The following is a 25,825-nucleotide window of genomic DNA, read 5'->3' as shown; positions in this document are numbered from 1 at the left end:
AAGCTGAGTTTGTGGGAGCTGGGGGCAAGGGAGATTTAGAGAGCAGCTATCACTTACTTGGATACTGCAAAATGTTTAATATAAAAAGCCTTGACTAGAGTTACTGCCACAAGACACAAAGATTACTACAAAACCTTCCATTTTTTGGTAGTAATCTTGAACCCTGGAAAAGCCTACTAACACCTTTCAGTTATATAATTAAGGTGTACATACACAGATAACTGTTCCAGAAATAGTTGAAATTACTACTCAACAGTGGCAAGATTTTAAGGTTTTTATTTTATTAAAAATATAGCAACATAATAGCAGCATCGTTTGATAAATCTTTACTAGTACCATTTAAAACTAGTCCTACTCACAAATAAACACCACCTATGCAGCATGTTTATGTTTACATTTCAAACTCTTCCCTTGATAATCTAACACTGTTCTATTAATCTAATCAATATTAAGGAGGTAATTTAAGCATTAAGTTGATCTACACAGCTACACAGTATACTCAAATTTCATACTTGAATCTACCGTAAAAATCAGGAATTCTTTATTCCCCAACAGTGTGTTACCTACCAGTACCCTCAAAATGGTGGAAATCAACCTCTTCTTTCAGTATTTTTATGAATTTAACTTACATATATGGTTAAGAAAGTATCTGTCTAGCAAATAAAAATAAACCAAGAATGGAACTCCCACTCCATACCAATCCTGGAAAAATAAAATTTAGAGGTAAAATATGTGAAATCTCCCAAAAGTTGGCAATTTTCAAAATTAAAATGTTAACCAGATATAAATTTAAAAATCAGGTAACAGACTTAAAACCTTTTATAAACATTGTATTAAGAAATGCTATATCTGATATAAACTAATTGTAACAAACTAATTGCTAGAAACTATAAAAGGACCTTAGAATGGAAGAGAGCTAGACTGAATATAACCAAAGTCATAAATGGCTTTAGCTTTTATTTTTAAAATAATGCATTGCCAGGTGCAGTGGCTCACGCCTGTAATCTCAGCACTTTGGAAGGCTGAGGCAGGTGGATTGTTTGAGCCCAGGGGCAACAATCTTTTGAGACCAGTCTAGGCAACATGGCAAGACCCTGTCTCTACAAAAAATTTTTTTTAATTAGCTGGGCATGGTGGCACACATCTGTGGTCCCAGCTACAGGAGAGGCTGAAGTGAGAGGACCATCCATGCCAGAAAAGGTCAAGATTGCAATGAGTTGTGATCAAGTCACTGCACTCCAGCCTAGGTGACAAGAGTGAGACGCTGTCTCAAAAGAAAAGTAATAATAATATTGTATTACTCTTCAGGCAAAACTACCAATAAAAGTGTACTAAATACAAACTCACCCACAAACCCAAGATTAAGTAGGGAAGTCAATTTTATTTTAAAATTTTATTACATTTATACTAAACTCCTGCTTCCAGAAATATAATTTAGCTCTTTTAAGAGCACTAGCTTTTAAAATTTGAAAATAAACAAATCTAATTTTAAGTGAAAATTACATTAGTAAATAAACATGAGAAAATAATATATATGTAGTGAAAATAAAAAATATTTAAACACAAGAAACACATGTGCACTGCATTGCACATTTACTTTGTGGGAATGGCTCTACATTGTAACACACCCAGTTAAAATCAGATACTGTCTTCCAATGAAAACATATGAAATGATTCACTGAAATTTTAAGTTATTCAGTGGCATCCCTCCAAAGGGATTCATTTTAATTGCTAATTCAACAATAATTAAATCATGCTCTTTATTTCTAATAGATTGAAAAAAAAACTTAGAGGCCTATTACTCTACATTATAATTCTTGAATTTACATAGTATATCTTTCACTTGAGAGGGGAGTTGGATCAGGGTTCTAAGTTTTAAAATAAAGATAGCAACATATACATAGGAATTACTGAAGGTCTTAAAAATTATTACTATCACAAAATAAATTCTCTTGACCCCTCCTCCCCAAAAAAACCTTTTCATTATAAATGCCAGTGTTTATTTTTAATTGAGCATGTCAAAATTTAAGCCTCTGGCACTGCCGAAGATCAACATAGCAGGTATTTAACCTCTTGAAGAAAAGAACTTGAAACACAGGGAAGATCACAAGCTGACTAGTGTTTGCAATTATAAGCTAATTAGATTAGATAGAAAATAAAACGATAACTGCAGAACTTCAGGATTTAAAATTTTAACACAAAACTGATGCACTAGCTTACGAACTAATGCACCATCTTATGTTACTAGTTCAGTGTGCATTGCTGAAAAGCAAGAAATAGAGTACCAACAGAATTTGTCTACAATGATAAATAGCAACTACAACTTAAGGAACAGAGTGTACTCTGTGTAATCAAGCTAAAAAAGATAATTACAGAAAGTATCAAGTATGAAATAGCTGTCTTCTTGGCCTTACCTCAAGTTTACTTGACAACAACTACCTGGGATTAATAAAAAAAAAAAAGAAGTCTTAAAGAAAAAAAATACCCTGAAAGAATAAACAAATGAAAACATATGAGCTCTTATAAGGGAACAGAGAAAGTATGTCTCACACACATATGCACATGCACACACATGGACACATGGACGGACACACACACACACACACACCTCTAGACCCTAGAATGCCTTGTTTCCATAAGCCCATGTAAGAAAATGTCAAACCCCAATAACAATCTGATTTCCTTTTCTCCAGATCTCTTGTATTTCTACTCACTCTTAGCTTTTACAAATCAGTGTTTCAAGATTATAGTAAGATTACTTTAAAGCTGAATAAATATCAGCAAGGAAAATAGCAGCAGCAACCAAATTAAATGTTAATTACCAACATAAAAAACATGTAAGAGAGTCCAGAGTACAAGAAAACACACATACTTTAAATGACTTGTTTTATAGACACCACACAAACACGCACTCTCCATGTCACAACCATCTCTATGCCAACTAAAACGAGAGCAGGATAAAACTAAAATGCTTTTTTGAAATGCATAAACCAATATTTTCCTCTAAAATACTTAGCTTTATTAGAGAAATGGTACTAAAAATAACAGATTCCAACATTTGCTCTATTTCTACTTATATATCATAAATAAGACAGCTGTTGATGCAAGACACACTCTTTCACAATCTTTCCATATGCACCCAAGCATTCTTTTATCAGAATAAGCTGTTTACCAGCCAACCGTATGTGGTTGAATGATTAAAATGACCATCTATACTTTACATAGTAAAGCATCTTCCAAAATTTTAATGTACACAGTGACAAAAAGGAAAAACAAACAAAAAAAAAACAGTAATTCTGAACACATGAAGAGTGATTAAGCAGCTTCATAATCGAATCAGGCTTCATTACTTGCAATAAGGGCAATGCTTTCCATTCTCCACCAAATACTAGTTTCAATCTTATTAACATTAAAAGAAAACGCAAATTGAAACCAAGTAACTAACATGCTACTCAGTTTTTTAGATCTAAAAAAGTAACTCTTCCCATGAGGTAAGGCAACTGAGTAATCTGATTGTATTAGGTTGCATTAAAATAATTATACTTAATTTTTTAATAACTAATTAAAAGGTATTACTTTTTTGGAAATACAACAATGAGGAGTTCAGAAACCACAAGTTATAAGCACTGGGGAAAAACATAAGCAGTGTTGTCACTTTACTATGTGCATACTTTCTGTAAAAAAGTGAGCCTAAAAATGATGGATGACCTTTATCTTAAACTCAAGTACACATATATCCTTAAACATAAAACAAATAACCTCCCAAATACTCCTAAGTCCTTCTTTTAAGTACAATTTCTGCACATCATTTATGAAAAGATGATTGAGAGGTAATAAGGCCATCCAATGTAGACAACTAAAGAGTTTTCTTTGATTTAAGGAAAATAAGAAAATGTTTCATTTTCAATTATTACAGTATAAAACTGATGGTCCCAAAGCTGCATGACACTGAAGTCATTCTTGAAAACAGGACTTCCTTCTCATATTAGGTGAAATAAGAAGCTCTTCTGACATTCACTTACACAATTCTCTATGGGTATGAATGAAATATCCATCTGGATTCCATATGAATTGAGAATGACTAGCACATATAAAATTCTAGAAAACAGTATACCACATTGTAGAAGGCACTAAAGCTTCAGCTTGTGCTCCCATAGCCCATTTTCAAAAGCCAGTTTCCTTTTTATAAGGGCACCTTTGCCACCTACAGCTGACAAGACACACTGCAATATTATTCATAATAAGCTTGGAAATGTCAAGAAAATTTAGAAAGAAATGCTCACTTTGCGGGTAGACCCAATGATTCTAAACACTGAATACTAATTCATCATTATTAGTATTCAACATAGTTGCTCTTCCTTTTGAAAGAGAACAGTAGCATGCATTGTCAGTTTTTTAATCCACTTATTTAAGTAATTTTAATCTGCAAAGCTATTTTAACAAAAAATTGTCCTAAACAGTGAGCAAAAGAAAACACAATAGTGAGAATTTAACACAATCACTGTAAGTCCTGTGAAGTAAATGTTAAAACTTCTTACATACTTTGCACTTACAAGGGTGTGTATATATTTGCACCAATTTCAAGCACATCTTCAAACTGTGTATACTGAAATTAAAAAATGAGTAAAACAATACAAAATTCAGTAACTAGCATTTTTTTTTTTTAAAGAGCCTCCAATGCTTATCTCCAGTCTTTAGGGATGGTACAAACTTGGATCTTTGATGTTCAAAATATTTGCAATGGTTCTTGGCAAACACTAACAAACCACACAACAAGTGTGTTGGCCACCATGGAAATGCACAGATTTTAGAAGATGAGTTTGGGTAACATCTGTTATTTTCATGATGTCCATGCTTTATTTTCTTACTCAATAACAAGATGGTCACAAAGTCATCTAACAACTGGAAAAGCTGTTAGATCCTATCCTTACGCTCAACTAGATTTCTTTCCTGTTTACATCTTGTTGAGAGAATTAAAAGCTTTGGATTTGATTCCAGCATTGAGTGCAGAGGTACACTTGTCGGTCCTATACTGCTTCTGTTTTGGTAGAGAGGTTTTCTTCATTCAGCTGACAATTCCCATTGTGCTGTACTTTGTTTTCTTCAGTCCTTGGTGCATCCTTGTCATCTACTTCTTTGCTCACATTTGAATCTGGTTCTTTATTGTGCTCCTTCTCCTACAATGAGTAATTAAGGTATGCATTTAATAGTTTCCTCAAGAACTGCCTACTTTATGACAAAAATGCGAAATTTTATCTTTTGTGAATTAAAAAACTGGGTATTCTTTTCTCCCATTATGTTTTCACATAAAAGGAATATGCAAACACCATCAATCTGCCCTTTGTATTCTCATGAAAGATGGACAATCCATGGAAATTAAATTAGAATAGGTGAACAGAAATTTTTTTTCTTTTTTTTTTTTTTTGAGACGGAGTTTCACTCTTGTTACCCAGGCTGGAGTGCAATGGCGCAATCTCGGCTCACCGCAACCTCCGCCTCCTGGGTTCAGGCAATTCTCCTGCCTCAGCCTCCTGAGTAGCTGGGATTACAGGCACGCGCCACCGTGCCCAGCTAATTTTTTCTATTAGTAGAGACGGGGTTTCACCATGTTGACCAGGATGGTCTTGATCTCTTGACCTCGTGATCCACCCGCCTCAGCCTCCCAAAGTGCTGGGATTATAGGCTTGAGCCACCGCACCCGGCCGGTGAACAGAAATTTTAAGCAAGTGCTCAATAAATGTTGCTGACAGACTTGAAAAAGTGGGACAGATCTGTTGAAAGAGTGAAATAATTTCCAAGAATACCAGGATAGATTTTCAATCTGGAAACCGATGCAGCAAAAATAAGGAAATGTAGAAAAGGAAGTCATATCCCTCCTGGAAAAGACTGTTCAAGAACATTCCAATTTCTATCCTCAATTTAAAAGAGAATTAAATGAGAACAAACAGTGCCTGGCACATAGTAAATGCTTAATAAATGTTATCAATGTTATTAATGATGATGATAAACCTCTATCAGTATGACAGTACATAAATCTATAAGATAGATGCTCCAAAATTCGTAATTTCCAAATACAAATATACTTTACCAGTGTAGTAATTTAACATAATTCACAACTACTTAAAATATTTATCCTAACATAATTCACACAACTACTTATTCATCCAAGTGACAAAAAAGCTAACTTGGTAGAGTTTGGTTTTCCATTAGGTATTCTAACACAACAAACCTAATATTAACTATGTGTTATAAAACCAGTAACAGAAAGTCTTTTCAAATTTACTGAAACATAAATTGAGGAAAATGGCATCAGGCAGAAATCCTAGCATCAAATACATTTGTTACTGTTGGTTCCTTAAATTTTTCTTATTGCATGCCATGTTATGATTCTCTAAAATAAGGAATGCAATTGTTATAGTTTTAACTGGCTCCTATCTCTTCAACATTTATTTTAAATGACCAATTAAATATTTTTAAATGCTAACAATGTACAAGACACTGTTCCCCAAAGAGCTTTCAGTCTAAAACCATTTGTATGCAATAAAGAACAATCTCCAGTGCCAGACACTGAATGACTGCTGCTTACTTTAAGAGAAGTACTGCTCTTCTCCAACTTCTCCTTCCCATCTCTGTCATTAGAACTCTTTCTTATAGACGTTGAACGTTCTCTCTCTCTTCTTTCACTGATGTGGTCCCTTTCTTTTTCTCTCTTTTTATCCTTCTTATTTCTGCTGTCAAGAATATTGATATGTCAGTTAAATCCTAAGAAATCGAAGATCTATTATATTCTTGACAAAATATCCTTTTCTAACACTGGATATCTAAAATAATACATTGTTAATAAGCATTAACAACAAGCTGGTTTGCAAAGTAACATAAATGAGTCCTACAACCTGACCTACTCCACCCTTAGCCCAATTAGTTTCTTAAGGATACACAAGTTATTTTGGCAAAAGCCACCATATGTTCTCATAAAACACTATTTGGTATTGCCCATTTAATAGTTTCCAAATATTCAAGATTTATTTATGTACTGAAATAAGGACAAAATAAAACCAAATGCATATGTATCTGCCTCATTTTGCAAAGAGAAACAGGAAAGACAAATCAAATGACTGGACAATTACACAGGGTGAATCGGAACAAGGTAGAAGGAATGGAAACAGGAGTGACATTTTCTGAATGTATCTTTTTGTCTAATTTTAGTTCATAAGAGAAGAGTTTTTACTTTCCTGGATAAAGTATTTGTTTCAAAAATACAAATATGGCCTTCATCTACAGTATCCTAAGCCTTCCATCATTCTCACGAAAAACAAAAACCTGTAAGCAAATAACCAAAAGACCCCTCTGCTAGAAAATCACCTAAAAAAACTATAACCAATTAGTAAGGCAGTGGATTAAAAAAATATATAGAAATCAATAACTTTCCTATGTACAAACCTAACCTCCAATTAAACATAATGAAAAAAAGACCTCATTTCCAACAATTAAACATAATGAAAAAAAAGACCTCATTTCCAACAGCAACAAAAATTCCTAGGAATTAGGAAATGCATAAAACCTATACGAAACAAACACTGAAACATTCCTGAAAACACTAAGGATGACCTCAATGAGATGTACCACACTGTTTGTCTACAGCCATACCACCCTGAACATTCCTAATCTCATCAGATACACCACATTCCTGGACAGAAAAGACTTGTCATCATAAATCTTGATTTATTAATAAACCTGTTTATCACTTTTCCCTAAGTTAATTTATAAATCTAATGCAATTGTAATACAAATCATCAATGGGTTTTATTTCTGGAACACAGACAACGAACTCATGTTCAAATGGAAAAATAACCATGAAAGGAAAGCTGACCATCCTCAAAAAAGCAATGACGGATACAGAGAACAGGCCTCGCCAAATACTTAAAAAATGCTGTATAATCTCAATAATTACAAGTGTGGGACACTGGCACACGACTGGCCAGTCCAATCAATCCATCCAAAACAAACAAACACAGAAAAATATAGCACATGACAAAGGCAACATATCAAATTAATGTCACAAAAACTGAGTTTTTAACAAACAGGTATTGTAACAACAGGGATGCATTTGTAAAATAAACCTGAAACCATATGCCACATTGTACATAAGACTTTAACCAAAGATTTAAATGCAAAATATAAAACTACAAAAGTACAAGAATAGGAAAGTTCTATTATAATCTTGGAATAGGAAAAGCTTTTTATCATTTTTGACTCACATAAGAAGTCATAAAAGAAAGTTATTTTAAAAATGAAAAATCTTTGGCCAGGCATGGTAGCTCATGCCTGTAATCCCAGCACTTTGGGAGGCCGAGGCAAGCAGATCACGAGGTCAAGAGATGGAGACCATCCTGGCCAACATAGTGAAACCCCATCTCTACTAAAAATACAAAAAAAATTAGCCAGGCGTGGTGGCAAGCGCCTGTGGTCCCAGCTATTCCGCAGGCTGAGGTGGAAGAATCGCTTGAACCCAGGAGGCAGAGGTTGCAGTGAGCCAAGATTGCGCCATTGCACTCCAGCCTGGCGACAGAGCAAGACTCCGTCTCAAAAAAAAAAAAAGAAAAAAGAAAAATCTTTGTAAAATCAAGTCTCACGAACAATTTTTTAAAAGAAACAGCAAACTGAGAATATTTATAATCATATCACTAAACAATAAACTCCCTAATATAAAAGAGTCCTTGGAAATAGAAAAGGAAACAAAAAGGTCCAACAGAAAAATGAACAGAGTATACAGACAATTCACATGTGGCTTTCAAATGTATGAAGTCGTCACTTTATTCCTAATTGTTTAAGAGTGCAAACTGCTGCCAACCCTTATGGAGGATAATTTGGAAATAACTCTCAAAAATTACAAACATGCTTATCATTTAACCTAACAATGCCATTTTTTCAGATTTTTTCCTACACACATGCACACTAAAAATGACTTAAGTCCAAAGCTATTCATTACAGCATTATATAATTTATGGTAGGAAAATTCAAAAAACCCATTCTACTATAGCCTACTTTAATAACCAAGGTACTGCCATACAATGGAAGTCTATGCAATTATAAAAAGGAATTGAAGAAGCTCTCTCTGACCTGGTAAGTTAAGTGACAAAAAGTCTTCCTGGTAGTTAAATGACGAAAGCAAGTGCACAACAGTGTGTATTTTGTGTTGCTTTTTATATTAGAAAAAAATGATACATTCTCATATTGTATCTATATATGAAACTGGAAGCATATACAAAAAAAACTAAGGAAGTCATTACTTATGGGGACAGTGTAGATGGGCACATAAGTGGAAATTAAGACTTCCTGATATATGACATTTTATCTTTAATTTCTGAATGATGCAAATGTATTATTAATTTAAAACATAAAGTTTAAAAAATAAAGAGACGAATTTAAAAATTTTTTAAATATTTCTTGCTTTCTGTTTAGTTTTAGCACAAGCTTCCAACCTACCTCCTAGGGGATGGAGATCTAGAAGATTTCCTTTTTATGGTTTTTGATGTTCTTGGCGATCTGGAAGAACTCCTGCTCCTCCTCCTACGCCTTTCCCTGAAAGCCAAAAATACATCATTTTTAAAAACAGTAATTGAAATAAAGGGCAATTCAAATATATAAAAAGCAAAAGAGTCCTTGATACTATCATATGAACAGTATTCTTTAGAGGCCAGTTTAAACTTATATCCTTTATGAACATATTCAATCACGTAACTTCAGAGTGGGTCAAATTAAGAACCATATATTTTACTGAGATGATGAAAACATCATCTAAGATTTCATATTAGGAAGGGTAGAGGAACTCCTCCTTTTCATCTGGTTTATTTGAACAACAATTTCTTCAGTAGAAAAAAATATTAATGGTGTTTTTGCTTCTCTCAAGTATGTTCTTTCTCAGCAGCTAAAACATGTTTTGCTTATCAAATCTTCTGTCCTGTATCTAGCTCCTTGCTGCCCTGCTGTGGATTATAACAAAGTAACAGGCCCTTTTCAAGAACTGAAACATAAACTGGCCTGTAAAATGTGAACTTTCTATACCCAGTTATTTACAATGTCTATTTAAAAAGCATTTACATTACTATCATTTTAGAAATTGTTTTGCCCTCCAACCTCTTATTTCATTAATGTTGTTCTATTAATTTAAAAATTTAGTGCACAAGTTGCAGTAAATTTAAGCAAAATAGTTAAAATCTGGGATGTAAATATGACCAGAATAATTACAAAGATTACATTTTTATTATTAAAAACCATTTTGCTTAGCAGACTAGCAAATGATATATATTCTAAACTACTTCAGCTTAGAAACAATGAACTTCGTTAGGTCTGTAATTTAGGTCTGTAGTTTAGGAGAGATGGTGTGAGGATACATCCAATGATCTATCTCATAAGGAGTTCTGATCATCAGTGACCACACAGCTGAAAAACAAAATCCTCTGGAATTCATGTTATCCTTACCCTCTCAGGAAACTGATTCTAAAAGATTAATAAAATATTTTGTCCAAGTTTTTCATTTTTAAAATAAAAAGTATTCACATGGCATGTATGGGGATCACTCCATCAGCGTAGAGATCCCTCCGTGTCTCCGCCATTACGGAGTTAGAGCCCGGACATATTCTCCCCCAACTGAGGGCAGTCGAGCTGAGGAAAAAAGAAGGAAGTGATAGAGGCCTGAGTTTGCAGAAGCCTATTCTTGATCCACTGAGCTAATGGCATGTCTGGGTGAGGCCTGCGTGACTATTTACGAGACTACTGTCTCTTGAAGTTCCCGTTCTGGGCTGGTTTTATGACTCTGTTTACCTGCATTCACTAAATCCCGTGTTTGCTCACATGTTACTTAAAAAATGCTACCCCTCAAATTATTGCTTGCCTTGATGTTATTTACTGTAACTGTAGTCATTGATAACAGGATAAGAATCTTAATAGGATTAGAATCTTCTGTTTGTTTTGGGTTCAGCAATCTTTAGATAAACCTGTATGCTACCCTCTCCCATGCTTACTTTGTAATTTTCTGTTCCCTCCTGATAAAACTTTTGTATTGGGACCTACGTCAGTCACTGTATGAAAAAACATATATAAGCATCTGTGCACAAAGAATAAATCGCTGGCCGGGCGCAGTGGCTCACACCTATAATCCCAGCACTTTGGGAGGCCGAGGCAGGTGGATCATGAGGTCAAGAGATCGAGACCATCCTGGTCAATAAGGTGAAACCCCGTCTCTACTAAAAAATACAAAAATTAGCTGGGCATGGTGGCGCACGCCTGTAGTCCCAGCTACTCGGGAGGCTGAGGCAGGAGAATTGCTTGAACCCAGGAGGCGGAGGTTGCGGTGAGCCGAGATCGCGCCATTGCACTCCAGCCTGGGTAACAAGAGCGAAACTCTGTCTCAAAAAAAAAAAAAAAAAAAAAAAAAAAAAAGAATAAATCGCTGATCTGAGCATAGCTCATTTCAGATCTCCAGATCCATTTTTCTCTATCTCTCTTTTCTTCCGTGCACTCTCTCTTCCAGGTATTAGGACCCTCTTGCTGGTCAAGAGACCCCCGGCAGACGTGCCAATCTCACGGACCCCAACAGCATGTATAACAGATGTTAAAATACAAAGCTCAAGAACTTTGAGAACACAAGTTAATTCTACCTCTACCTAAGACTCTCTCCTCCATTACCCACTTTTTTTTTTTTTTTTGAGATAGTGTTTGGCTCTTGTTACCAAGACTGGAGTGCAAAGGTGAGATCTTGGCTCACGGCAATCTCCACCTCCCAGGTTCATGCGATTCTCCTCCCTCAGCCTCCTCAGCACCTGGGATTACAAGCATGCACCACCACGCCCAGTTAACTTTGTATTTTTAGTAGAGACGGGGTTTCTCCATGTTGGTCAGGCTGGTCTCGAACTCCCGACCTTAGGTGATCCACCCGCCGCGGTCTCCCAAAGTGCTGGGATTACAGGCGTGAGCCACCAAGACCGGCCCCCATTACCCACTTTTATTCCCAAGGCATTCCAAAATTCTATTTCCTAAGTAATGTGGAAATTAGATACATTATTTCATTAAATCAATGCCATTCTCTTAACAGCTCAGCCTAAGAACCAAAAATACTTTCTTCATAACATGCAAATGTTAGTGTATTCCAGACTTTAAGATTATACAAAGTGGTTCTGCCTTAATCAGACTAATTCTTTTACTTATTTGTTCAGAAAGCACTATGTATAAGTAGATGTCTAATACCTACTAGCTGATAATAATGAGAACAAAGTCGCCATAGACAGCAGCAATCTAGACAATTACTTGAGAAAGAAATTATGTGAACAACTAGAGTTAGTCAGATTTAGACTTAAATTTGAGTTATACACCTTACCCAGATACATAACTAAGGTCATATTACTTAACCTGATCCATTTTTTTTCACCTGAAAAATGAAGACAATTAATAATTCAAGTCTTGGCCGGGCGCAGTGGCTCATGCCTGTAATGCCAGCACTTTGGGAGGCCGAGGGGGGTGGATCACGAGGTCAGGAGATCAAGACCATCCTGGCCAATATGGTGAAATCCCAATCTCTATTAAAAATACAAAAAAATTAGCAGGGCATGGAGGCGCACGCCCGTAGTCCCAGCTACTCGGGAGGCTGAGGCAGGAGAATTGCTTAAACCCAAGAGGTACAGAACACAATGAGCCAAGATCGCGCCACTGCACCACAGCCTGGGCGACAGTGTGAGACTCCATCTCAAAAACAAAATAATAATAATTCAAGTCTTATGAGGTTGTTGAGGATTTAGGATAAAATCTATAATGTACAAAGCACAGAGTCTAACACACAGTAGGTACTCAATAAATATTTTCTCCTTCCCTTTCTTGGTGTCACCTTTATTGACAGTAACTTTTAAGCATTAAAATTTTTTTAGTATCACTTTCTTTAAAAATATAAATTAGGAGACAATGTTAGAAATAAAAATATTAACTAAACTATTTTTTGAACAGTTAAAATATTTTCTGTTTAGTCAACAACCAGAACATCTGAAAGGTAGAAAAATGCTAAAAGACAAGAAATTATAACTCCTGGCCAGACGCGAGGGCTCAAGTCCATCATTCCAGTACTTTGGGAGGCTGAGGTCAGGAGTTCGAGACCAGCCTGGCCAACATGATGAAACCCCGTCTCTACCAAAAATACAAAAATTAGCTGGGTGTGGTGGCACATGCCTGTAATCCCAGCTACTCAGACGGCTGAGGCAGGAGAATTGCTTGAATCCAGGTGGAGGCGGCAGTGAGCCAAGATCGCACCACTGCATTCCAGCTTGGGTGATGAAGTGAGACTCTCAAAAAAAGTTTAAAAAAAAAAAAAAGAAAGAAATTTTAACTCTCTACTAAGCTCTTCTGAAAGCATGAAACATTCCAAATTGCTGAGCCTTCACGAACTAATGCCAGTTATCTTTTATTCTCGAGGCCTCAGATATTACTGAAGAATATATTTGAACTAGGTGCAGTGACTCACGCCTGCAATTCTGGCACTTTGGGAAGCCAAGGAGGGGCAGATCACTTAAGCCCAGTAGTTCAAGATCAGCCTGGCCAACATGGTGAAACTCCACCTCCACTAAAAATACAAAACTTAGCCAAGCATAGTGGTGTACACCTGTAATCCCAGCTACTCAGGAGGCTGAGGTATGAGAATCACTTGCACCTAGGAGGCAGAGGTTGCAGTGAGCCAAAATCACATCGCACTCCAGCCTGGGCAACAGAGCAAGATTCCATCTCAAAAAAAAAAACATAAATATTTAGGAATTAATGTGAACATGTGAACTTTCCTCTACACCAAACAACTTAAAATGGCCCAAGAAAAAAATTAAACATTTCCATGTCATCAGAAAAAGTAAATTCAAGTTATCAAAAAGGAATTAAAACAGTATTTGGTGCTGTGAAAGGTAAACAAACAATCACAGAAACACAAAGACATGTGTGACACAGAATCAATAGAAGTCGCTTTGCAGTAAAGGTGCAGTTACAAGGCTCAAACTGATACCCACAGCAAAGGAGGTTACATTAATTCTTCAATTTGTGGTTCAATGTGCTGAAATCCAGCTGCGATCTGCTTATTTTAAGCATTGTTTTAACAAAATGTACTATTGCTTTCAATTTTATGCTTCTGAGGTAGTTTTTAAAAGTAAGTAGCAAGTAGTAGTGAGAGAATTCTCAAACTTAATCTCTAAAATAAAGGAAAAGGGCTACTATATACTTCTGATACAAAGCATCAGCTTCCTCATGTTTTAAAACAGTGATAATAATCTTCTCCCAGGCCTGTTGTGAAGATTAAAGAAGGTGACACAAGAAAAAGTCTGCTGACATCATGTCTGGCATATAGTAAAGTGCACAATAAGTGTCTACGATTATCTCTTATTACCTAGTCAAAGGCTAGTATTAGGAATAAACTACTTTAAAAATGGGAAACATATATTCCTTTAACTCAAATTATTTTCTATTAAAAAAATCTTAAAAATACCTTTAAAATTTGCTTATGTATTTAATATTTTTAAGATAGTGTAATACAAGTTAGAAGTTTCCTTTTATAGTCATGGTATCATCTTAAGTAAGGATGTGGGTTTAGATAATCTGAAATCTCAAGGTTGTTCTCATTTTACAGCTGGTACTATGGCAACCTGCTGCCACCTGGTGGTAGTATACCTATAATAAACTGAAATAAGTTTCAAGGAAAAAAATCTAACCCTTAAAACCGACCAAATAAAACAGAACCAAAATTTAAATGTTATGCACTTAACAAAATAAAGGTAAAAATTAACTTAGGTGACAAAGAGGACTAACACTGCAACTTCAGAAATCATTTTGCATATTAAAATTTATCACACCATTCAAAAAAGGCTAGAAAAAGCCTAAGAGGCAAATTCGTAATGTGGGTTTTTTTTTTGGAGACAGAGTCTTGCTCTGTTACCAGGAGCCAGGCTGGAGTGCAGTGGCACAAGCTCGGCTCACTGCAACCTCCGCCTCCTGGGTTCAAGCAATGTTCCTGCCTCAGGAACCCAAGTAGTTGGGACCACAGGCGCGTGCCACCACACCCAGCTAATTTTTGTATTTTTTAGTAGAGATGGGGTTTCACCATGTTGGCCTCAGGATGGTCTCAATCTCTTGACCTCATGATCTGCCTGCCTCGGCCTCCCAAAGTGCTGGGATTACAGGCATGAGCCACAGCGCCCAGCCCCTAATGTGTTTTTTAAAAAAGCATCTTTCCCTGCCATCCCACCCTCTAAGAAAATAACAATTACTAATATTCTATTAAAATAGTTGTTACAAAGAATAGCTAAAACTTTTCAAATAATGTGGGCCACATCATCTGTTTCTCCACACAGATTCAAGTGGCACTCCCTCTGCTAGAGAAATGTCTACTCTGAAATCAGAAAAAAATGTTCTTACATTACTTTACAGGTTCCATTTGCATAGAGTAACTTTTCTCCCTCCGTAAAAATTTGTTTCCAATTGTCATCAGCAAACCCCTTGGTAAAAATTAAGCATTATCAAACCTGCTGGAACTACGAGATCTTCGCGATGCATTATAACTCCTGGGTGGTGTTCTGGATTTTTTATCCTTCTTTCTTTTTTCATCTATCTCTTTGGATCTGTCTTTTTCTCGTTCCTTTTCTTTGTCCTGTTCCTTTTCCTTCTCTTTGTCTCGATCTTTTTCATGCTCTTTTTCCCGTTCTTTCTCTCTGTCCTTTTCCTTGTCTTTTTCCCGGTCCTTTTCCCGTTCTTTGTCCCGGTCTTTATCTTTGTTTTTAGCCCGTTCCTTTTCTTTTTCACGTTCCTTTTCCCTCTCTCTCTCCTTTTCCCTCTCCTTTTCTCTGTCTTTCTCTTTCACTCTTTCCTTTTCCTTGATCTTTTCTCGAGTGTCTTTTCTCTTGTCCCTTTAAAAACAAAAATACATAAATTTGTGACTAAAATAATTCTACCTCCTACAAAAAGACCTCTCCAACAATTACCAACACAAAACAATTTATAGTAGCTACAAACATTTACATATAAATTTTTATATAGCTCAGGTGTACAAGAAGCTGCTAACAAGGCTATTATATTACACAAGCTGAATTGAGTAGTCTGGAAACCTCATGAGTCACACAGACATCAGATTCAAATCAATGGCAATCAATATTAATCCTAGATTACTAAAACAGTAAGACAAAAAGTTTAATTTCTCTCATTAAAAACCTAAACCACAACAGATTTTTAACAAATGAAGCCAATTAAAATATTATCCCTTAGCACTAATAGGACTCTGAGGAAAAAGAAAATTATTTTTCATTTATTTAAAACTCACCGTGAACGTGAACGACTCCTTGACTTCCGTCTCTCCCTTGATTTAGAGCGTTTTTTATGTGGGCTCTTAGATCTACGTCTGTCTTTCTGTCTTGAACGTGATCTATTATGGGATCTACTCCTAAAGAAAAACAAATTGTTAGAATAGCAAAACTTATTCTTAGAATTTCAACCTTTAAGAATTAACGATCTTTCAAACAAGAAACTTTAAAATCTGTCCTAACAGTATCTAACAATATTTTAAAATTTTCTCTTAACTAATACTTTAGTTACAAAATCTAAAATACGTCTACTGGAAACTTTACAGGATATTTCCTTGTCTAGAACAGAGATAGAAACAAAGAATTTAACAGTTATTCGTATATTTTCGGATGTGGCTTTCTTTTGCTAGTCATTTTATGCCTCAAATTAGTATAGAAGATTTTTCCCTGTTGACTTGCACATAATCTGGTCATAACACATCATGACAGGGAGTAGTGGCTACATGGTTCAATAGTTCCTGTGAATGTGTACTGTTTGTCGTAACAAACAAGAAGAATGTATAAGGAGCACAGTACTAATGATAGCGCTAGTGTGACAGGAAATAAAAATCATTACTTGTAAGTTAAAACTAGATATAATCAAATATCGGATTTGCAATGCCTTGATTTCACAGCGGTAACTATAATCATAGCTAACAGTTGAGTATCCTTACCTGAAATGCTCAGAACCAGAAGTGTTTTGAATTTCACATTTTGGGAGATTTTGGAATATTTGCATTACACACACACACACACACACACACACACACACACCCCCAATCGGTTGAGCATCCCAAACACACAACTGAAAAATCCAAAACGCTCCAAGCAAGCATTTCCTTTGAGCATCATGAAAGCGTTCAAAAAGTTTTGGATTTTGAAGCCTTTTGCATTTCAGATTTTTAAATTTGAGAGTCTCAACCTGTATGAAAAGAAACCTTTAACTGCAGGAAATGTTTAGTTGCAGGAAAAGTAACTGTTATTCCAATTTTGACTAGGCCCCCTTTCTCACTGAAAGAATTTTTTGAGAATGTGATTTTTTTCATAATGAGGTATCCTAGGAACTACTTATTAAAATGTAACAAAATAGATGCACACAACTTAAAATAGCAAAGTGATTAGACTCAACAGCTTTGGAGTCTGACAATCTGGCTCTGAACGTCACACACTACCTGTGAGAACTCTGGCTAGTCAGTTAACCTCTCCAAGCCTGAGTTTCTTCCTCTATAAAGTGGAGTAGGAATCATACCTATATCTCTTAGGGCTGCCATGAGGATTAAAACTGATGATATATGTAAAACTGTGCAGTATTCTCTAGCACAGAGTAAATGTTTAAAACTCTTAACTCTCAATGTTATCACCATTAAAAGTTAACATATATGTAAACTTTAAATTATATCCTTATGTATGTATTCCAAGGAAGCTGAATGAACTTCCATAAGTATGCTTTATACAGTTAAAACTCATCTTGATAGTCATGTTTTAATAAATTAAGTTAGAGAAAATATCAGTAAAAGAAATACATATAGTTGAGGCAGGCACAGTGGCTCATGCCTGTAATCCCAGCACTTTGGGAGGCCAAGGCAGGCGGATCACTTGAGGTCGATCAGCCTTGACAACATGGTGAAACCCCATTTCTACTAAAAACATAAAAATCAGCTGGGCATGGTGGTATGCACCTGTAGTCTCACTTAATAGGGAGGCTGAGGTGGGACAATCACTCGAACCCGGGGGGTAGAGGCTACAGTGGGTCGAGATCGTGCCACTGCACTCCAGCCTGGGAAACAGAGTGAGACTCCTCCTCAAAAAAAAGAAAAAAAGAAAAAGACCATGCATGTGGTATGCTTTGAAACCAGGAAAATCTCCAGACAATAATAACAAAAATCTTGGATTTTTGTTTTTAAACACATTTTTCAGTTAGTCAAAATGCTGATTAGAACATTAACTAACATTACAAATCAAAATTCCAATAGTTAATTTCCATTTAAACTAGTCATCTACTATTTGTCTTTAAAAATAATATACAATTGGCCAGGCATGGTGGCTCACATCAATAATCCCAGCACTTTGGGAGGCCAAGGTGGGCAGATCACGAAGTCAAGAGATAGAGACAATCCTGGCCAACACGGTGAAACCCATCTCTACTAAAAATACAAAAATTAGCTGAGCCTGGTGGCATGCGCCTGTAATCCCAGCTACTCAGGAAGCTGAGACAGGAGAATCGCCTGAGAGGCCGAGGTTGCGGTGAGATGAGATCGCACCACTGCACTCCAGCCTGACGAGAGTAAGACTCCATCTCAAAAAGTAATAATAATAGTAATAATAATATACAATTGTCTTCATACCATAAATTTTTTTAGCCTCATTTGGTTCAACATACCACATTATTTTTTTCCAAAGACCCCAGATAAGAAATCACATACCACGTTTTTAATACCAGAAGTTAATTCATAGCTTGCTGAAAATCTTTATCACTAGTAATTTAAGAGACATGAAGGTTAAGGAGTAGATGTTAAGGCAAAACTGCAAAACTGAGAACACTATTAGTCCATTTACAGATCCCCATAAAGGGTAATCTTTTAAAGTGCCTTTGCTTCTATATACTTAATAAAAAGTCTTACTGTAAGATTTCTATTTTAACTTGTCCTTGCTAAAAATATAATCTGCTTTTCTCAAAGCAATGTTTTCCAACTTTAAACAAAAAACTTATTTAAAAAAATAATAGCTCTCACAAATATGTTAATAATAAAAAGCACTGATCACTTGGCTTCCAACCTTACCCTGTAGCTGAGCAAAAGACAGTGCCTAAGAGTAATTACATTTTAACTGTGACATTAATATTTTCATGTCAATCTTACCCACTAGTATTTTTCTGATTAAGAATGCTAAAAGTAGGTCAGGTGTGGTGGCTCATGCCTGTAATCCCAGCACTTTGGAAGGCTGAGGCGGGCGGATCACAAGGTCAAGAGATCAAGACCATCCTGGCCAACGTGGTGAAACCCCGTCTCTACTAAAAGTACAAAAATTAAACAGGCATGGTGGCACGCGCCTGTAGTCCCAGCTATTCAGGAGACTGAGGCAGGAGCATTGCTTGAACCCAGGAGGCGAAGGTTGCAGTCAGCCAAGATTGCACTACTGCACTCCAACCTGGCAACAGAGCAAGACTGTCTCAATCAAAAAAAAAAAAAAAAACAAGAACGCTAAAAGTAGTCAAGAGCAGATCTAATCTAACTAAAGATTTATCATTAATAGCTCTCATTTTTAATGAGAAATTGTATTATTCTGAACACAAAATCATATTTTTAAATTAAACTGTAAATAAACAGCAACTTACCATTATGTTGCCTCAAAGTTCATTTGTAAATCAGTTGTTTTCCATTAAAACATTATAAAATGTCTTATAGTTCTGTGCTAATCTATAAAGGTTATTTGAAATTATAACAATTATAGTACTATCCATCTTTTCTATGTCTCAATAAATAAAACAGGCATCAAAACTTGGACAAAATGGAAACATACTTCCCAAATCCTAGACAAGGTCACAGTGACAAGAAACCCCTTCCTCTCTCTTACCATAAAAAGGAAAGAACAGGGAAAGGTTGTGGGGAAGGGCTGGGAGGCAGGAAAAATGACTCTAGAAGCATGTGAAAACAGTGAAAAAGTAGAAGGTGGCCCTTTAAGTTAAAGGGTTCCTGCAACCCACACTCCTGCTAAGTCTAATAGGTCAGGACGAGACCCAGGGGCATCAACTCCCACTAGCACAGGAAGAAAAGTCAAGAAAGGCTTATCAGCCCCTCCCTGATTTCTGAGGGATAGCAGATCCTTCCAGGTCAGAATCTTTAAGTTAAATGTTTTTAGGTAAGGAATTTTTTTTTCTCATTTAAAGAGAAGTCATCCTCTTTTGTATTTGTTTATGAACTTAAGGCTACATGCTTCCACATGCATGCACAAAACCAGAATATGCTGACAAAAATATGTATGTATGCATACATGCCAGTTAAGAACATATATACCATGCCTGTAATCCCAGCACTTTGGGAGGCCAAGGCAGGAGGATCACTTGAGCTAAGGACTTCGAGACCAACCTGGGCAGCATGATGAAACCCAGTCTCTACAAAAAATACAAAGTTAGCCAGGCGTGGTGGTACACATCTGTGGTCTCAGCTACTTGGGAAGCTGAGGTAGGAGGATCACTTGAGCCTGGAGGTGGAGGCTGCAGTGAGCTGAGATCATGCCACAGCACTCCAGCCTGGGCAACAGACTGAGACTACATCTCAAAAAAAACAAAAACAAATGCACACAATTTCTAATGCTATGTGGACATTTTGGGTACATTTGTTTAGACAGAGCTACACAAAAATACTCTCATAAATAAGAATGCTAATCAACAAATTTCAATTTAGACTGTGTAACTCCTCCCCCACTAACCCTTGGAGGTAAGAAATATCTGAATATACTTAAAACAAAAACCTTAAAGTAGACAGCAAAATTATTTGCTATAATTTCAAAAAGCACATAAAACTTCACATAGATCATCAAAGAAACAACAATGTTATTAATCATCAAGTTTTGGCTTGCTCCAGTCTTGGACATTAGCTCTCTCTTACAATCAACACAATATGAGATTCAGATCATTGGTCTTCCTCAGAAAGGAAATTGTAACATTACTCTTCAGCCTAATTTTATTTTTCCTTGATCTCCTTTACCCTCACCACATCCTGTCAATATATGGAAATATCCATAGTCTAGTACCGCTGCAACTTCTGTTCCACCTTCCTTTCCTGATACTGGCTTCTGCTGCACTGCCTTATTTCTTATACATGCAACAACCTCCTTCACTTGGTTCTGAAAAGTGGTAAGACCTTGAATAAAGGCAGTAAAACCATATTCCAAAGGAGATTTTTGCAAAGTAAGAATAGACAAATATACACCAGATACAGAATCCAAGAAAGAACATACTATTTTCCTCATTCTTCTTTGAATCTCCTTGATCAACAACAACAACAACAACAAAAAAAAAGAAACAAAGTAAACTAAGCCTGCTGGTGAAACAATATACAACAAACTGGTTCCTTTTTTCCCTCCCCCAAATCCTTTTCTCCTTCTTTAAAATCCCTAACAATATGCACAAATACTCTTCCCTCCCTGCTCTCTCAAGAGATACATATGTACACATCCAACATGCAATTAGGATCCACTATACATCCTTTCACATTCAACAACAGCCCCCTCTATACCTTAAAAAAGACAACAAAATTTGTAACTTTAGTAACGATCTTCAGGGTACTTCCAATTAAGATGGTATTGCCAAGTTTGCATTTTGAGGTCCCCTTTATACCAAAGACAAAGAAATGACTGATAAAGAAAGTCGAAAGGATAAAGCTATGATCAAAAATAAGACAAACACAGCTTAAGCAAAGTACTACAACTGAAGCCGAAACTGCAAGTTACTCCTGGGTTTCAGGTCCAAAAGTGGGCAGAGGAGGCTCTTATCACCAGTAATACCAAGGACTCAAAATGTTCCACTGGATACACGGTACTGAAAATAGGGAAGTGCTTGAAACTAAGATCTGGGATGGTGCTCCCCAGACCTGGAGTGGACTGGAAAAAGAAAACAAAAAAGCTGCAACTTACAGAAATATGTTCTCTTTTCTCAATATGAAGAATGAAAACAACTTTTGTCACTTCTATATAAGGACTAGTTTACTCTTAGAAAAATCTGAAACAGAGTATCTTTGGACACAAAACTAACTTCTAAAAATAAAGATAAGTCACATTTAAAAATTAAATATCATTAGACAAAATTTCATTCTCAACTACAGTATTACAATTAGAACAATATTTAATGGTAATCACACTTCAGGTGTACACTACTGAAATTTCTAAATTCTGATATTTTGACAAAAACTCAAGAATTTTTAATATTTTAAATACAAAACTAAAATAAAATTTAAACATAACAGCAGAAATTCTCACCTGTGTTTTGATTGTGATCTTTTCCTTCTAGAATGGGATTTTGAGCTAGACCTGGATTTTGAGCGAGTATGGGAACGAGATCGACCGCCTTTTCTTTCATTGCTCTTTCCAGACTCTGGGAGGAAAAAACCACTTTGCAGTGTAAGCTCAGAACAATTAAAGATCCCAGTTAATAATCAGGCACAAGTGGAATGTACCACATATAGTGCAAGGGGCCTACTCTCTGTACATCCTCCTCCTTCAGAAACATCCAAGAAAGTCATTGCATAAACTCGTTGAGTGCAGCCACCCTGCAGCAGTACATATAAACCAGATGATTATAAACAGCTGTTCGTAATATTTTGTTGCTGCCGTAACGTACGATTATAACATGTCTGTAATTCCTGTGACAGTGATTTTAAGTCCTTTCTCCATTTACTCTGCTAGAATTGAAGCTTAAATTCTGTGTTGATTTAGAAAATCTGCTCAAATGTAAACCACCTAGATGTTTTTAGAATGGGTTTTAAAATTATTTTCATTAGCAACACAAAAGTTTGAATAGGTACTCCTTTTTACCTTGCTAAAACACAGTATCTGTATTTTTTTCTAAATCATGGGCTCTCTTTTCTATTTTTAAAAGTAAAATTTTGAGGAAAAGTAAACCTGCTGTATCATAACATTTTACATATATTTACTGTTTTTAGCCTTACGATAACATTTTTGCTTTCAGTAAATAACTTTTGAGCACTGATTTTGCTATGAAAATACAGAGCTGATTAGCTCAGACTAAAGTGTCTCAATTCAGTATCACAGGAAAAGATTTGTGCTATGTTGTTTTTTCACATGAGTATGCTACTTACTATTTCTTGAGTTTCAGTCTTCTTGTTTATAAAATGAAGTGACTGAACAAAATGATTTCTAAAATTCCTTCCAGTTCTAAGATTCTATGGTCTTTAAACTATGACCTATGTAACAACATTATGGCCTTACCTGGTTCAATAGCTGCTGAGATAAATGACTGAGCTTCTCGTACTCGCTTCATTACTTCTTCTAACTCCTTAGCTGCAGCCTGAGGTGTCATCTCAGGGGGTTTTACTATTGCATTGTTGGAGTGATTTATTCTAAATCAAAAATATTAGCATATCACAAATACACACCACATTTTATAAAACATGAAACAAATGTTTAAATGATACACATATTTATAAATTTGAGGACACCTCAGAAGCACATTAAGAATGATATAGCTAAATACAGAACAACTAAAAGCAACCTCAAAACCATGATTAATCTCTCATCCCCATTTCCTATCATTCCTTGCTAATACAACCAAAAGCAGGGAAAAAAGAAAAATTGAACCCTAGCTAACTTAATTCAAACAGACTAGATAAGTGCTTTTCCATAGCTTAAAATTAAAATAGATTAAAATGTTGATACCAATATGAAAATGAATCATTTCTATTTTCAGATCAAAAGATCTTATTGATATCCTGTACACTCTAGAAGAATGAAAGGAAAGCTATGTGTATATTATTATATTATGTACACCTTTTTAACCAACCTTGAACCATAGCTGAGTCAGAAACAGCTTTGAATGTGCAAGGCATCTGATAAAACTCTTCCTCTACAGGTAAGAGTGACTTCTCTGATGCACATGAATGGATGTTATGTGCCTTGCTTTCTCTCTTCCACACTTGGAAGACAAGTATCCACTAAAAATAGTTACTTATCCTTTAACAGAAAAATCCTATCAAATTGTGTAACTAAAGCAATTTATGAAATTCAAGCAAAACTTTATTTGCCTCAATAATCTGCATGAAAATAGAATTTCTGATCTGGAGTATCTCGAAGGCTGTATCAACATTTTACCAACAAGGATATAATCAAACCTTAAAAGTCAAAATGTCTGGTTTAAAACATTTCTAGGCACTTATAATTTCCTTCTGTGTATTTTGAATTTACCAGTTATTACTGGAAGTACTATAATTAAACCCACATGTTAAGTTGCTCAATTACTCTAGAGTCATAATATAAAACCAACCCGACTTATTAGGAAAAAGACCTACAACCGTTATGCAGGGTATATAAATAATGTGAACATTGAATTAGACCCTAGAAAACAGAAAATGAGAAAATAAATGTCTCTAAATAAAGGAATTTAAAGACTAAAATGGTAAGTATCGCAGGTATTTCATTTATACTTAACACAAAGTCTTCCTTTCCACAAATTGCCAATTACTATTAAAAAGAAAAAAAAAAGCCTTAATTACATCAAAAATACTTTAAATTTTTTCAAAATCATTAAAATTTCTTTGTTTAGGATTTCTTACTTCAGTGGTCTGTCTCCAAACATAACTCCATTAAAAGCAAGGGCCCTTGGTACAGAATTTTGGTCTGCAAATTCCACAAAAGCAAACCGAGTTGGCTGAGTCTCATCACCTGCCATCCGCACAAACTTCACTTCTCCAACTTGTTTAAAAAATTCAAGTAGTTGATCAGCTGTCGTTGTCTAAGGAAACAAAGTGACACTTCGATAAAATATATTCATTTTTAAAAATCAGGTAAATATTACTGTATCCACTGATAGGATTTTTAAGAAGAGAAAAAGAATAAGGGCTACTGCTTTGTTTCTTCTTAAATTAGTTACCTGGGAATTCAAATTTCCAACATAAACCGTTCTCCTAATTTCATCTATTTTGGAAGGATCCACATTTCCCATAAGTGGTGGCTGTGGTATCTCTCCAAGTGTTGCAATGTTGGGGTCTAGTGCTGCTGCTGGTATAGCTCCCAAACTGCTAAGTGAAACACCAAGCTATTGAGAGAAGATTAAAAAAACACAAAACACATATTTTCTATTAGTATCCAAAATAACCATTCTCTAATCTGGAAAAGAATGAACTAACTCAACCAGAATGAAAGGAGACTAGGGACTCCAAACTTTAAGTGTATGTCTGACTTATTAAAATAAGGTCACATTCGTTTTAAATGTAATTTGAAATATATTTCTTGTCTGAATATTTTAGCCATTTTTAAACTTGACCCTAAAAACAGGCAGTTTCTCATTATTTGAGGTAGCTATGTTCTATAAAGTTTCCACAAACAATGAATTACTGAATATTGAACAATTATTCCCAGGAAAAATACAGGGTGAAATTCCTACTACGAGCCTCTGGTCACACTTACACTAACTAATAAAATGTTTAACCTTATTTTATATGTGCTTCTGTTTAAAGACACCTTAGCTGTTATATATCGTCAATTCATTAACACTGAACTCACAGCCAGCAGCACTGTAACTCAGATCTAAATGAAGCTTATCTAATACACGTATTTAATATTTTCACCATGAGGTACTTCACAATCTTCCTGCACTTAGGAACACTACACAGCACTTTAGCACTATAGTTGTGGGCCAACATTAACAGCAAAATCACCAACAAAAAGCACAACAATTCAAAAAACATAGCCCTAAACAGACTGCATGCTTGTTTACAGTCTGAGTGCCAAAACAAGAAGAC

The 25,825-nt window shown here is 35.6% G+C and overlaps 1 protein-coding gene across 4 annotated transcripts in view; it reads right to left on the bottom strand.

Annotated features, from left to right (window-relative positions):
• Nucleotides 1-260: 260 nt before the first annotated feature.
• Nucleotides 261-25,825, bottom strand: part of SREK1 (splicing regulatory glutamic acid and lysine rich protein 1) — a 43,131-nt gene continuing 17,566 nt past the window's right edge. For 2 of the 4 annotated variants that reach the window (XM_012462246.2, XM_012462248.3), the window contains 9 exons: nt 24,955-25,119; nt 24,638-24,816; nt 23,298-23,428; nt 22,329-22,443; nt 16,334-16,453; nt 15,543-15,923; nt 9,487-9,582; nt 6,587-6,731; nt 261-5,177 (listed from right to left, as the gene is read on the bottom strand). In XM_012462246.2, the coding sequence (XP_012317669.1) occupies nt 5,028-5,177; nt 6,587-6,731; nt 9,487-9,582; nt 15,543-15,923; nt 16,334-16,453; nt 22,329-22,443; nt 23,298-23,428; nt 24,638-24,816; nt 24,955-25,119 (1,482 nt within the window). In that variant the 3' untranslated portion in view covers nt 261-5,027. Of the gene's footprint in view, nt 5,178-6,586; nt 6,732-9,486; nt 9,583-15,542; nt 15,924-16,333; nt 16,454-22,328; nt 22,444-23,297; nt 23,429-24,637; nt 24,817-24,954; nt 25,120-25,825 lie in introns of those variants that run through there. The other 2 variants (XM_012462247.3, XM_021673204.2) reach the window with 2 other exon arrangements.

The sequence above is a fragment of the Aotus nancymaae genome, unplaced genomic scaffold (assembly GCF_030222135.1).
Source record: "Aotus nancymaae isolate 86718 unplaced genomic scaffold, 86718_ANA_hifiasm-v0.15.2.pri h1tg000014l, whole genome shotgun sequence".
NCBI lineage: Eukaryota > Metazoa > Chordata > Mammalia > Primates > Aotidae > Aotus > Aotus nancymaae.
Note: the sequence above shows the minus strand (reverse complement) of the source record. Positions and strands in the feature narration are given on the sequence as shown.